General features: G+C 35.7%; 1 protein-coding gene and 1 pseudogene across 8 annotated transcripts in view; one reads left to right on the top strand and one right to left on the bottom strand.

The window, feature by feature from the left end:
- Dennd4a (DENN domain containing 4A) overlaps positions 1–15042 on the top strand; it is a 148976-nt gene that overhangs the window by 58564 nt on the left and 75370 nt on the right. For all 8 annotated transcript variants that reach the window (XM_029565000.1, XM_029564999.1, XM_029565003.1 and 5 more), the window contains 5 exons: positions 1240–1306; positions 3125–3183; positions 5345–5489; positions 5771–5946; positions 10666–10766. In XM_029565000.1, coding sequence (XP_029420860.1) covers positions 1240–1306; positions 3125–3183; positions 5345–5489; positions 5771–5946; positions 10666–10766 — 548 coding nt within the window. The remainder of the gene's footprint in view (positions 1–1239; positions 1307–3124; positions 3184–5344; positions 5490–5770; positions 5947–10665; positions 10767–15042) is intronic.
- Positions 11031–11131, bottom strand: LOC115070952 (annotated as a pseudogene).

Below are 15042 nucleotides of genomic sequence, written 5' to 3'. Positions count from 1 at the left end.
ATGTTAGTATTTTTTCTCTGTGATTTTGACATGTGAATTTGTTTTGTAGTTTCTGATTCTTGTGTGAGTCTCAAGCCTTCAAGTTTAGGTCTGCTTCTTTTTGTAAACTTTATGTGTCTTTGTGGTTTACTTTTGGGGCATGAAAAGCTGATTCCTCTTAAGCTTCCAGTTCTCTCCTTTGATTTTTATATTGGAGTGGCCAGATTGCTTTTGTCTTCAGGAATTCTCACAGAGGCCCAATTCAGATGAGGATCCGATGCTCTCAGGTTTTCTCCTAAGGTCTGGATCCTTCCAGGAAAGATTTTGGCCTCAGGAATTTGGGGGCCGGACTGGCCAGGGAGCCAGACCCAGGATAGATGCTGGTCTAGGGTAGCTGGTGGCCATGCCACCCAGAGATGCAAAGGCAGATGGGGCGGGAAGAGGCCTGAAGGGCTCCTGGGGACTGCACTAAGGAGCTGGGTTGGTCCTGGAGAGAGAAGCCTGCGGCTTGGAGCAATAAAATTTTCCTTAAAAATTAATAAACTAATGTGTTTAAACACTCTTTTGAAAAATAATTTTTTATTTTTATTTTTATTTTTTTGGTCTTTTTGAGACAGGGTCCCCCCATAGCCCCAGCTAGCTTGCAACTTGCTATGTAGACCAGGCTGGCCTTGAACTCACAGAGATCTGCCTGTCTCTACCTCCTGAGTGCTGGGATTAAAGGCATGCAACACCATGCCTGGCAAAAAATAATTTTTGTGAAACAAAAAAATAGTGAGAAGAATGATATTTTTTACTCTTTGTTTTTTTAAGTCTTGGATACCTGGGTATTCAAATTTAAATATATTTGTTTTATTTGTATTTAAATTTATTTGTTTTTTTAAGCACCTTAACTAGTTATATTGCTACCAAAACATGAGCAATTAATTTTAAAATGTATTACAAATTTAAGAATTCACTTCTTTAGTAATGTCTGTTATCTGCTTAGGGAAAAGAAAATGATTTAGAGACATTAAAGATAAAATCTTGTTTAATATGAACAGCTATTAACATGAAAAATTACTGGATTTAGGCAGGGGCAACTTTAATGACATGAATGCTTTTTTTGTAGTTCATTTGTTTTCACAGCACTAGAGACTTTGGAATTATAAATACATAGGGCTTTTGATGCAACTTGAACTTGTGATGACATGTTAACTTTTATAGCATATGATACTCATTTTGGAATCTATTGAGTTTTTGTTTTTTGGTTTTTTTAAGGCATGTTTCTCATTTTATGCATAAAGTTCCTTTTCCATCTCCTCAGAGACCACGGATTTTAGTTCAGGTAAGATTCTCTTAATATGAAGACCATATAAATTATTAATAGATCTGTCAAAGTATAACCTAAGAATAACAGTTATAAGTGAGGAAAACGGAATGAGATCTAAAGAGAGCCATATGCTCTTTCATGTTGGAGTTTGGGCTCTAATATTTATAAACTCCCTCCACAGAAAGGACTTTTTCATGCCAGGAATGGTGGTGGATACCTATAATCCCAACGCAGAGGCAGGAGGATTGAGAGAGTGATTTGACTTGGACTAGTGAATTCCAGGCAACTTCAGCTACATAGTGAGATTCTGTCTCAAGCTTAAAAAAGAAAAAAGGAAAGTAGGGAGGGAAGAACTTTTCCCCTAAATTGTTTTTTCCATTTGAAGCATCTCTCTTTTGTTTGTTTCTTTTTGTTTGAGCTCTTGGTCATGTGAATTGCCTACTTATTTAATAATCGTCTATGAAATAAAATGAAATGTTTTCATGTTTTGTCACTATGTATGTGTTACTGTGTTTAGCACAGTCCTTAAGGTGGTATTATTAGTATTAGAAATAATTTGACAGATAGTGGAAATGTGTATAAATTTTAAAGTTCAGATGAAATGTATTGCATTATTTTATATATATTTATAATTATAATATAATATATATATATAATTTTTAAGGTCTCCCTGTAGCCCCAGCTGGCCTGGAACTTGCTTATGTAGACCAGACTGACCTCGATCTCACAGAGATCCACTTGCCTCTGCCCCCTGAGTGCTGGTATTAAAGGTGTGTGCCTTCATACCTGGCTTACATTATATTTGTACAGATTAAATGCCTAGAAAAGTACTTCTTGGTGACCTTGACAATCAATATGTATGTCAATGTCATCCATATCTTACTTCCTGATACTTAGTGTCAAAGTGTATAGAGCACCCTCCATTTAAATACATACAAAATTTTGTTTGTTTTACAGCAGAAGCTGGCCAATGTTTCCTGTTATGAACCTTGTCTATATATATTTAATATTTGCGGCTTATCCTGTATTGTTGCAGGGATTCAGCACTACTGTTAGAATACAAAATCAGTTAGGTAGTATATAAAAATCACATGACTGTATTCCATTAAGAATTGCTTACAGAGCAGGTAGCCCATGGATTTGTGCTATAGGTCATGAGTTTGCTGACCCTGATTTTATGGTGTTAAGTAAATAATTTAACTGTTGCATTAGTTACTTTTCTGTTGCTATGATAAACACTGACCAAGAACAATTGGGGTGGGGCAGAGAGTTTATTTGGCTTTCACGTCCCAATCACAGTTCATCGTTGAGAGAAGCAAGGACAGGAACTCAGGGCAGGAACCAGGAGTCAGGAGCTAAAGCAGAGACCATGGAGAAATGCTGCTTACTAGCTTGCTGCTCTGGCCTGTGCTCAATCTGCTGTCTTATGCATCCCAGAACCATTTGCCCAGAGGAGGCACCATGCCCAGTAGGCTGGACCCTCCAACATCATTCAACAATCAAGAAAATGCCTGACAGGCCAGTCTAATAAAGGAAGTTCCCCAATTGAGGTTCTCTCTTTCCAAGTATGTCAAATTGACAACTGACGCTGTCTAGCACACCCTTTAATAAAGGATTTGTTAAAATAGGATAAGGGAAAAGTTGAAGACAGAAGAAAAGAGATTGGAATCAGAGTCAGAAGTTGTTGGAAGGGGTCAGAGATCAGTGATATTAACTGCTCCTATGCTGGTGAGCTGGGAAACTTCATGGGTAGCACCAGTAACCTAGCACCAGAAAGTGCTTATTCACAGTTTGTCTTTATATTTCAAATGTATTATTTTTAAAATCTTCCAGTTGTCACCACATGATAATTTGATTCTCAGTCAGCCTGTTTCTTCACCTCTTCCACTAAGGCAAGTCAAATTTCATTTCTGTTTCTCTAAATCTCGTGACCATTAAAGTAATATTCTCTTTCCCAACTAAAATTTCAAATATTGATGGAGATGCTTTTCATTTAACTGTTTCTTAGTTGTTGTTGTTGTTGTTGTTGTTGTTGTTTCTTTTTCTTTTGTTCTTAAACTTATTATGAGGGTTACAGTTTTTGAAGAAAAAATGCTTTTATGATAATGTTTGATATTTTGTGTATCCTTACTATCAAGTACTTACTATTACATAATTGTGAATGCATGTAGATTACAAAAACATGTTTAGCTTTATTTATCACCTGAGATGCATTCAAGTTCAATTTTAAGTTTAATCCAAAATAAATACTTATAATTATTAACAGTCGAATATGTTCATTATAAAAGTTCAGAAAACTGATGAGATGTGCTTTCCCTACAGTATGATTTCCTAAAATTTAATTAGCTGTGTAATTTTTCTGTCAGAAATAGTTACAGTATAATTAAACTATTATATAGCACATACCTAAGGGAGACCAGCTGCCGTCTTTGACATTAATTTTGTAAGAATTACAGATTGTTTCATCACTGGCTCTTAGCCTAGAGTGGCAAGTGTTTTCCTAGCCTTCATTTAAGCTGAAGATAAACTAGAAACATTGATTATGAATTATTCTAAATACCAGAAGGACTTCACTGAGGTAACAGCTTTATTGAGGTATAATTTCCATACCACAAAATTTGCCAAGTATAAAATTCAATGATTTTATTCACATAATTCTACAGCTATCACTGTAATAAAATTTAGAACATTTTCACTACCCTATAAAATAAGTACCATTTAACAGTTAACCTTCATTCCTTCTGCTCCTGTACAAGCATGCTGAAATACAAGTGCACATACCATATCAGCACCCATTAGTCTGCTTGCCTCTTCTATAGATTTCTCTATTTTGTAGATTTTATATAAATGAAATTATAATGTATTTGGTTGGCTTCTTTGAGCATATTTCTAGGTTTATTCATGTTGTAATATGAATCATTTCTTTTAAAATTACAACTAGTAGTACATTGTAGGAATGTACTACATTTTATTTATTCATCATTTAGGAATTTTTTTTACATTTCTGGATTCTGTGAATAATGTTGCTTTGAAAATACCCAGGTTTTGTGAGAATATATTTTCATTTCTGCAAGAGAACTTTCTAAAAAAATATTCTCCAGCCCCTGCAAGAGAATTTTATCATTAATTTTTCTTTACAATGAAAAAAAATCCGGGCTGGAGAGATGGCTCAGCAGTTAAGAACACTGGCTGTTCTTGCAGAAGACCCGAGTTTGAATCCCAGCACCCACATGGCAGCTAACAACTGTCCAAAAGTCCAGTTCCAGGGGATCCGACGGCTTCTTCCATCCTCCATGGGCATTACACAACATGGCTGCACTTACCTACATGCAGGCAACACACTCATACACATAAAATAAAAATAATAAAATTTTTAAAAATGAAAAAAATTCAGTAAAATTGGTTATTTAGCACTATATAGACAAAATACTCTTTGGTTAGTGGACACTTACTTTGTTAATCCAATATTTTCGTATTATATAGAACACCTAAGTTTATTGTTTTGATTATTAGCTTGCTTTGTGTATTTGTCTTGCCATTTTGTAGCTCTTGGTTTCCCTTTGCTATTGTCATTATAATAGTAAGACATATCTATTCATAAATCCAAAACTTAATGTTTGTATTTACCTAAGGGAGCTGAGCCAGTAAGTTGTAGTTCCCCTGACAATCACACTGAAAGATGTACTATATTAAAAAGACTTCCAGTAAAGGATTAGCATCTAACCAAAGCATTATTTGAACTGACTGAATTAAAATAACCAATTGGAAGCCAAATTTTACATAGCAAGATTCTGTCTCAACAAGAATAATGAAAAAAAGAAAAACAAACAGAAGAAGTAGACAACTTTTCACTTTTCATATTAAATACAGTGCCTGATGGGTGAACTACTTTGAAACTTTATAACGTCACATTATTTTCATACTGCTTATGATATTATGTTTTCCCTGCCAAAGAGTAGTAATCACATTTAAATATATGCTATCCCACTGTTACAAATGATTAGGAGTTTAGATCTTTATTTTTTACTTGTGTATTTTTGTTTGGATTGACAGTGGAGGCAAGTTTTCAACACTACTTCAGAATCTTGGCCCTGAAAATGCCGTAACACTGCTGGTGTTTGCAGTAACAGAACATAAAATCCTCATCCATTCTTTACGGCCTTCTGTGCTCACTAGTGTGACGGAAGCATTAGTGTCTGTGAGTATCAGTTTCTTGATGACAATAAATTCAGTCTAAACTTAATTTATTCATAATTTAAAGTCATTGTAGTACTTAATTAAATTTTGGAAAATATTAGATTTATACATTGTTGAAGCAGTTTTAATTTCCTGACCCTTAACATTACTTACAACTGTTAAATTCATCAGTAAGCATTAAGCTTTAGGTATTAATATCTAAAAGATAATTTTATGTGTGTTGATAAGTTAATGCTTCAGCATCAAAATGCTTAATGTTCTCCTACCCTTTGTTTATTCAAGATGATTTTCCCTTTCCACTGGCCATGCCCGTATGTTCCTCTCTGTCCACTGGCTTTAGCAGATGTCTTGAGTGCACCGTGTCCATTCATAGTAGGAATTGATTCAAGATACTTTGATCTCTATGATCCTCCCCCAGATGTCAGCTGTGTTGACCTGGATACCAACACCATTTCTCAGTAAGTACAATTTAGATTTTATACCTAATAACATAACTTCATCTTATCTGTATGTGAATTTGTGGTTTATGATTGCTAATAAGCACTCGTTTGAGGTTTTTTTTTTTAATTTGTGGTCATTAACATCTCCTAGACAGCTCTTGCTATCCTTAATGGAGTATATTTAGGGTATTAGAGATGGTTTTATTAGAAAGAAGACTTTTTACTCCTCAGACTTTAAATTTTTATATTTTATTATTTTTTATCATTTTTATTTTATGTGTATGAGTGTATTGCCTGCATGCATGTAAGTGCACCCATGTTGTGCAATGCTCATGGAGGTCAGAAGAAGGCGTTGGATCCCCTGGAACTGGAGTTTCAAACAGTTAACTGCCACGTGGGTACTGGGAATTGAACCCAGGTCCTCTGCAAGAGCAGTCAGTGCTCTTAACTACTGAGCCATCTCTCCAGCCCTCAGACTTTAAATATTTAAAGAAATATAATCTTATGCTTACTTAGAAACTTAGCACAAGGGAAATCAAAGTAGAAATAGAAAGAATCACTGAGTGTGGTGGCACATGTCTTTAGTCCTAGCACTCAGGAAACAGAGGCAGGTGGATCTATGTGAGTTGGAGGTCAGCCAGGTCTATACAGTGAGTTCCAGAGTTCCAGGCCATTGAAGGCTACATAGTGAGACCTTGTCTCAAAAATAAGAAAAGAAAAGAAAAGAAAAGGTTTACTTCATACTTCAGTCTTATTTATAATTTAATGCTATCAGAATACTAGTATATCACAGGAAAATTAATGTATTAGAATTTTAAAGTAACCTTTAAATTATATATAATTTTGCCACTTTACATTCTAGGAATGTAGCTTTAAAAAATAATTTGTTGCTTCTTTGTAGCTCATATTTTCAGTTTAGTTTTCCTTAATCTAGTGAGGGAAGAGAAAACTGATGTAACAACATTGCATCCACAGGACATGCTTAAAATAATTAGTATTTAGTCTGTCAGTAAAGCCCCAAAGCTAGTTTAGCTTTTGCACTTAATAAATAGATATAAAATAGGTTTTTCTGTTTACTTATTGGTGCTAGGGTTCAAACCCAGAGCTTCATATAGGCTAAGCACATGCTCTGCTGCAGGGCTGTGTTCCTAGTCTCTCTATTTTTTAATAAGAGTATTACACCTTAAAGCCTTTAAATTTAATTCCAAAATTTTAGGTTGCATTTCAGTCTTCACCATGTATCAAAACAAAAATTGCCTAAACTGGGGGCTGGAGAGATTGCTCAGCAGTTAAGAACACTGGCTGTTCTTGCAGAAGACCCAGGTTCGAATCCCAGCTAACAACTGTCCGTAACTCCAGTCCCAGGGGATCTGACAGCCTCTTCTGTCCTCCGCGAACATTACATGACACAGGTGCACTTACCTACATGAGGGCAATATACACATACACATAAAATAAAAATAAATAAAATTTTTTTAAACTGCCTAAATTATTAGAAAAGTTTAGAAAAAGTAAAAAAAAATTTGAATGCATACATGCTGTCAAAAAGCTTTAATATTCATAAAAGTATTAACCAAGAAAGTATGGAGTGTATTTTATAATAAATCCATTTTAATATAGGCTTGGTAAAAGCAAGTATTCTCTATGAACAATATTTTGTTCTTTACCAGCAATATTTAATTCTTTTAAGTATTCAAGTAATATTTCTTTTGTCACTTGTTAAATATTTCATGATACAGTGTTTATAAAATTGAACAAATAAATGACTACTGTGTTCATTGCAATGTTAAATTTTCCTTCTTTTATACTTCATTTGTTAAAATAATCTTCCCAGTATTTTCTCTACTTTGATAATTAATAAATTAAAGAATCAAAGAAATGTGAATTGTCTGTATTCTCTGTTCCTTCTTGATTTTATCACCTTTCCCAGCCATAGGAAGACTGACTAGCTTTCTTTCATCCAGAATTTCTGATACTCCAACCTGAAATTTGAAAGAAAAACAAATCCCAAATATAGTTTCCTTTTCTTTTTCTATCTCAGATACACACAATGCAGATTATGATCTAATTATCAAATTCTGAAAAAGGGGAAATTAGTATCTAGGATATGACACACATGAAGTCACATGTATAGCCTAAGTGATCCCATTGCATCTCTGTACTTTATGAGGTAATTTCATGATTCCTCTGACAGATAAGGAAAACAAAGTTTAGATTTTTAAGCAGTCTGAGGGCCATAGCTTATTCTATCAGAACTGGATTTTGAAATAGTTCTCTGACTCTAATATTTCTGCCACTAATAATCATGTAACTATGTAATAATAACCTTGTAAATGGGAGTCAGCATGAATAAAAATATACAAGACTGTCAGAGAGAAAAACTCAGAAAAAAGCTGGGTGAAAACTCTCCTAACAAACCACATTTCACAGAGATAATATCAAGGGCAAGAGAAGAAAATTATGGGAGCAGATACAATCTGATGATACCAAGATATTTTTAATTCATTTATGCCAAAAACTATGTTGAATGCCTCCTTTTACTGGAAACCAGGAATAAAATGACAAACCAAATACACTCCTTTCCCTAAGTTGTTCAAAGTCTACTCTAAGTCAGGTGTGCATTCAGTGAATGGTGAGGGGAGTGGAAGGATATTTAGCAGACTGTGATATAAAAAGTGTTACTGGGCTGGAGAGATGGCTCAGCGGTTAAGAGCAGCGACTGTTCTTGCAGAGGACCCGGGTTCGATTCCCAGCACCCACATGGTGGCTACGAACCGTCCTTAACTCCAGTTCCAGGGGAATCTGAAGCCCTCTTCTGACCTCCGCGGCATTGCATGACATGGGTGCACTCACATACAGTCAGGCAATACACTTGTACACATAAAATAAAAAGAATAAATAAAATATATTTTTAAAAGTATTACTACATTGTGTTCTCACAGTACCATGCTCCTAGTCACACTGTAAATGTAAAAAATAATAATTCCTTCACAGCAGGACATCTGCACTTTGACCTGCTTTGTCTTTATTCTCATTTGTGGAAAAGATGGGTAAATTCCAAGATAGTAACTTCTTATCAACTTAAACTTTCCCCTCTCCTCTTTTTTTGTTCAGCTTTCAAAGTAGTTATTTGTTGTATGAGAAGTTTAGGCGACATTTAAAAAATAAAACACTAGCTTGGGAAGTTTTACTACCTACCTGCACTAAATTGTTCTTTGGTGATTAAAACTTGGATGGTTTACTTTTCTTCTCTTTTTCTCTGTATTTTTTAAAATTTTCTAAAGTGAGTATTATTTTGAATAGAAAAAAATGGTTTAATAAATTGGAGGTGGACTGAAACAAAGCTACAGTTAAGTTAAAAAACTTTATGGTACTTCACACCATTTTCTGCTCCTGCCCCATGTAGTTTAGAGACCACGTGGATCGTAGTGACTGTAATGAAGGAGATTATAGGGACTCACACTACAGACAGTGGTGTTACTTCCTAGTAGATTCCCTCTCTTTAAAGTAATGAAAGTTGCCAGGCGTGGTAGTGCCCACCTTTAATCCCAGCACTCGGGAGGCAGAGGCAGTCAGATCTCTGGGAGTTCAAGGCCAGCCTCGTTTACATAGTGAGTTCCAGGCCAGCCCCACTACAGAGGACCCTGTCTCAAAATGACTGAAAAAGAAAAAGTTATGAAATTTTTTTTTACTTTATACTTTGCTCCAGTGATTTAGTATTAATAGATTGTCTTTTCTGAAAAAAATTAGTGAAGTATTTTAATAAAGTCTATGTATCATAAGTTAATTGAAAGTCTTCTGTAATACTTTTTCTTCTATAAGAAAAAACTGTTAGGCTGGGTGTGATGGCACACACCTGTAATCCCAGCACTTGGGAGGCAGAGGCAGGCAGATCTTTGTGAGTCTGAGGCCAGCTTGGTCTACATAGTGAGTTCCAGGACAGCTGGGGGCTACAGGGAGACCCTGTCTCAAAAAGAACAAAAAAAAAAAGAAAAGGAAGGATCAGTGGTAGAGCGCTTGCCTAGGAAGCTCAAGGCCCTGGGTTCAAAGAAAGAAAGAAAGAAAGAAAGAAAGAAAGAAGAAAGAAAGAAAGAAAGAAAGAAAGAAAGAAAGAAAGAAAGAAAGAAGAAAGAAAGAAAGAAAAAGAAAAAAGCTGTTGTAGTAAGGTTTTCCCACTATTTAGGTGTTCAAGCATTCTCACATGAAGTTGAAGAGTAAAGAGCTCTTCATTATGCTGGACATGGTGGCACATGCCTTTGATCCCACACTTGGGAGGGAGAGATGGGCAGATCTCTGCCTGGTCTAAATAGCAAGTTCCAGGACAGTTGGCACTACAGGGATACCCTGTCTCAAAAAGACCAAAAAAGAAAAAAGATCACCTCAATAAGCTTCATGATGATTAGCTCAGTCCCAGAGCAAGTGTTATATACTCTGTACTAATGTAATTATAAAATTTTGAACTATATATTAGTAAAAGTTCTATCTTCATGCATTAGTTTTAAATATTCACCATTTCAAACTGCCTCTATTGAATTTTCTTCATTAATTAGACTATTCTGAATGTGTTTCAGTTTTTGTTCAATGTGTCTGTGTGTGTGTTTGTTTTTTTTTTCTGTGTTGTTTTATGTGTGTGTGTGTGTGTGTGTGTGTGTGTGTGTGTGTGTGTGTGTTAGAGAGATAGAATATACCCCCTCCAAAGGTTCATGTAACAAATATATTGTTGTCATTTAATCTCAGAACCGGTGACAAAAAGAACATAGCCTGGAAGATTCTTCCAAAGAAGCCATGCAAAAATCTGATGAATACACTGAATAATTTGCACCAACAATTGGCAAAATGTAAGTGGATAACATTTTTTTTAAATCTTTTTGAAACAGGGTCTCTCTGTAGCCAGCTGGCCTAGAACTCGCTATGTAGACCATGCTGGCCTCGAACTCACAGAGATTCACCTGCCTCTGCCTCCCGAGTGCTGAGGTTAAAGGTGTGCACCACAACACTGACTATAAATGGATAACTTAATTAAAGGATGTAATTTAATCTGAGAAACTTAATTAATTTGGCTGACTTTTTTTTCTTTTTTTATCTAAGAAAAGTTGTGATTTTAAAATATGGAATATTTCATAAGCTTACATGTCATCCTTGCCCAGGGTCCTTCTTCTTGGTATTATTCCAGTTTTAGTGTATATGTTGCTAAAGTGAGCATTTTACTTTAAAGGGATATTTATTTAAAAGAAAGTGTTAGTTGGGTATTATAACTCATACCTGTAATCCCAGCACTTGGAAAACTGAGGCAAAAAGTCATCCAAAGTTCAAGGCCAGCCTAGGCTACATAATGAGTTTCAGGCTAGTCAGGTCTACATAGTAAGACCCTGTCTCATAAAAAAAGTAAATTGACCCAGGCATGGTGGTGCATGTCTTTAATCAAAGCACTTGGGAGGCAAAGGTAGGCAGATCTTTGTGAGTTCAAGGCCAGCCTGATCTACATAACAATTTCCAGGCTAGCTGGAGCTACAGGGGGACCCTATCACAAAAAGACAAAAGAAAGTTAGTTAATTAATTAATTAAAGAATTTTTACAATCTTTAAGGCAAATGAAGAAAAATTGTTAGAAGCTGAATGAGTGATTTGTAAATAAGTATTTTACAATGTACAGATTTCATAGGACCCATCTTAGAATAATAAAACAAAAAAGGGCATTTAAAGTGGTCTTTTCTTGAATTTTACCATTACTGAAATGACATGAAAAAATAAAGATTTCCACTGGCATATTTTCTTTCATATGTAGAATTGAAAGCTTTAGAAATCGAGGGCAAGTAGTTGAAAGTACATTAGAAAATGCTGCTGATGTCAGTGAAGTAAGAGCTAGCTCATAACCTTTTACCCACAGTAGCTCCTAATGTCTATCTTGAAACCATTTGACATTTTCTAAAACATGAAAATGATAAAGAAATTAATAAAAATGAAAATTTATTTTAGAATATAAAATATTTTAGGAAAATAAGGTTATGTGAGAATATATGTTTTTTTGAGGTTCTTACCAAGAACATTTATTATTTTGATTATCCATTATCCTGACCACAAAGGAAAGCTGTCTTTTTATAGCTTTAAAAAATATTTTTATTCATTTGAGGATTTCATACAATGTATTTTGACATATCTCCAGACCCCTTCTCCACTGAGATCTTATTCCCCGCCCCCAACTTCATGCCCTCTGTTATCATTTGTCTTTTTCTTTTAAATGTGTGTGAGTATATTGCCTGCATGTGTGTAAGTGCACCTGTGCAATGCCTGCAGCGGTTAAAAGAGGGTGTCAGATCCTCTGGAACTGGAGTTACAGATGGTTATTAACCACCATGTGGGTGCTGGGAATCAAATGCAGGTCCTCTGCAAGAGCAGCCAGTGCTCTTAACCACTGATCCATCTCTTCACCCCCATTTGTCTTTTTTTAAGGCCTATCAAGTCTTATCTGTGTTTCCTAAATACTCTCGGGTATGGGTCCATCCCTTGGAGTCTTGTCCACATCAGGTATCATATCAGTAAGAAAAACTGACTTTCCCTTTTTCCGCATCTATCAATTACCAATAGATCCTCAGCTAGGACTGGAGCTTCCTGCCCACCTCCCTCATCCATGCTAGACCCTGTTTGGCTTGTCTTATGCATGCTTTCTTAAGTGTTGTGGGTTTATATGTGCAACTCCCCTGTGGTGTCCAGACAACACAGCTTCCTTATATTCATGTACCACATCTGGCTTTTACAATCTTTCTGCAGTGATCCTTGAGCCTTGGGAGGAGAGGGTACGATATAGTGTCCCATTTAGGACTGAACACTCCACAGTCTCTGCATATTGACTAGTTGTGGGTCTCTGTGTTAATCTCTATCTGTTCTAAGAACTTTCTCTGGTGAGAGATGAGATGTGCACTAATCTATGAGTATAAAAATAAATTATTATGAGTCAGTTCAATAGTATGTGTGTTTAGCAGCATGATAGTAGTAGGTGCTCTCCTGTGGTCTTGACCTATTTAGCCACAGGTTCTTGATCCCAGTAACAATATCAGATATGAACCCCATCTTGTGAAGCAGGCCTTACTTAAATCCAGTTGGTTACTCCCATATAGAATATATCTTGACAGTGATCCAGAATTATTAAGAATTAAACTTTTATATCTTGAATTATCTTAGTGTTATAACAATGATCCACTCAGAATATATAATTTAATACTTATCATGTAATATATGGACAATGGTGATGTGGCAATATATAAAGCTATCACTTAATTATTACTGAAATGTAAGCATAAGATGTAGCCTACACCTATGAAGGCTCAAAGTACTTACAATATAGTTGAAAATGGAATGGAATGAAAAAAATACAGTGTTATAAAGTAAATTTGATAGCAACTAGATAATTCCACAAAACATTGGGATTTTTATTATTTTTTTAATTTTTATTTTATGTGTATGCGTGTATTACCTGCATGTAGGTAAGTGCACCCATGTCATGCAGTGCCCGCGGAGGACAGAAGAGGCTGTCAGATCCCCTGGAACTGGAGTTATGGACAGTTGTTAGCTGCCATGTGGGTGCTGGGATTCAAACCCAGGTCTTCTGCAAGAACAACCAGTGTTCTTAACTGCTGAGCCATCTCTCCAGCCCCATCCCTGGGATTTTTTTAAAACAAAATATAACAAGATTTTATCTTATGGAATAAATAAATTATATAGATAATTTTGTTACCTAGATAATTTGCTTTCTAAAAATCCTCATACTTCTTTGGAAAAGTAAGAAGTCCAATAGCTAGTGTAGCAATACTAAAACCAGTGAAGTAGACTTTTTAGCTTTAGAGAAGAACAGAAAGCAGAAGATACAGCCATGAATACCAAGAGCAAGATTTCCTGCATTTTGTTTTGTTTTGTCTTGTCTGAGACAGGGTCTCATTATCTATCCTTGGTTAGCCTGGAACTTGCTGTGTAGACCAGGTTGACCTTAAACTCACAGAGATCTGCCTGTCTCTGTCTTCCAAGTGCTAGAATTAAAGGCGTGCTACGTCACCTCTGGCTCCTACTTTTTTTTTTTAATTGCATGTGGAGGCTAAAAGTTGACATGCATCTTCCTCAAGCATCGTGTTGCCAAGAAGATTGCGCTCCAGTGAGCCTTTAGGATCCTCCTGTGTCTCTGCTCATCCTCCCTACAGTTGCACACCACTATTCCTGGCTTTTATGTAGGTGCTTGGGATCCAAACCTAAGTCCCTCATGTTTCTTATACAACAAGCACTTTACCCACTGAGCTGGCCTTCATCTCATAGATCTACCTGCCTCTGCCTCCTGAGTGCTGGGATTAAAAACATGTATCACCATTCCCAGCTTCCTTCATATTCTTGTTACTGTTGAAAGTTATACTTACATTGTAAAATGGTCCCTGAGGTGATTTTGTCTGGGAGTCCACATGTAACTTCAGGCCATGCATCTTTGGCAGGAGTTCTGCAGAAGTGCTGCTCTACTCCTCTTACCACATTCTTATCAGGCAGTGCACTCTTTCACTATTGTCAAGTTACTCTTTTACTGCCTGTTGGCTTTAGCATAGAGTTGCCTAGGAAGAAGCATTTTATTTTATTTTATTTTATTTTATTTTATTTTATTTTATTTTATCCTTATGTGTTTGTCCTGTAGGCACTTATATTTTAAGAAAAATGGAAGGAAAAGGACTACTGCATTTTATCTAGTGTCCAGTTGCTATGGTTGTTAGTTTACAGGAGTAATTTTGTTTAACTTAGATAAAATATAATTCAACAGAATCTTAAAAATGAAAGAGCAAGTTTTCTTAAGGTTTACATATTAGAAGTTGTTTATTTGGTCTTTTTGAGACAGGGTCTCCCTGTAGCCCCAGCTGGCCTGGAACTCACTATGTAGACCAGGCTGGCCTTGAACTCACAGAGATCCATCTACCTCTGCCTCACGAGTGCTGGTATCAAAGGCATGCACCACCATGCGTGGCTTTACATATTAGAAGTTATATAAGTGAAGAGTTGAGATCATATAACTCTTTCGAAAATATAACATATTAACATTAAAACTGGTCTGAGCATTATTTTTGAGAGATTGTCAAAAATATCAATACTG

The sequence above is a fragment of the Nannospalax galili genome, unplaced genomic scaffold (genome assembly GCF_000622305.1).
Source record: "Nannospalax galili isolate Female #2095 unplaced genomic scaffold, S.galili_v1.0 scaffold54, whole genome shotgun sequence".
Taxonomy (NCBI): Eukaryota; Metazoa; Chordata; class Mammalia; order Rodentia; family Spalacidae; genus Nannospalax; species Nannospalax galili.
This window is presented reverse-complemented; position numbering and strand designations above follow the sequence as displayed.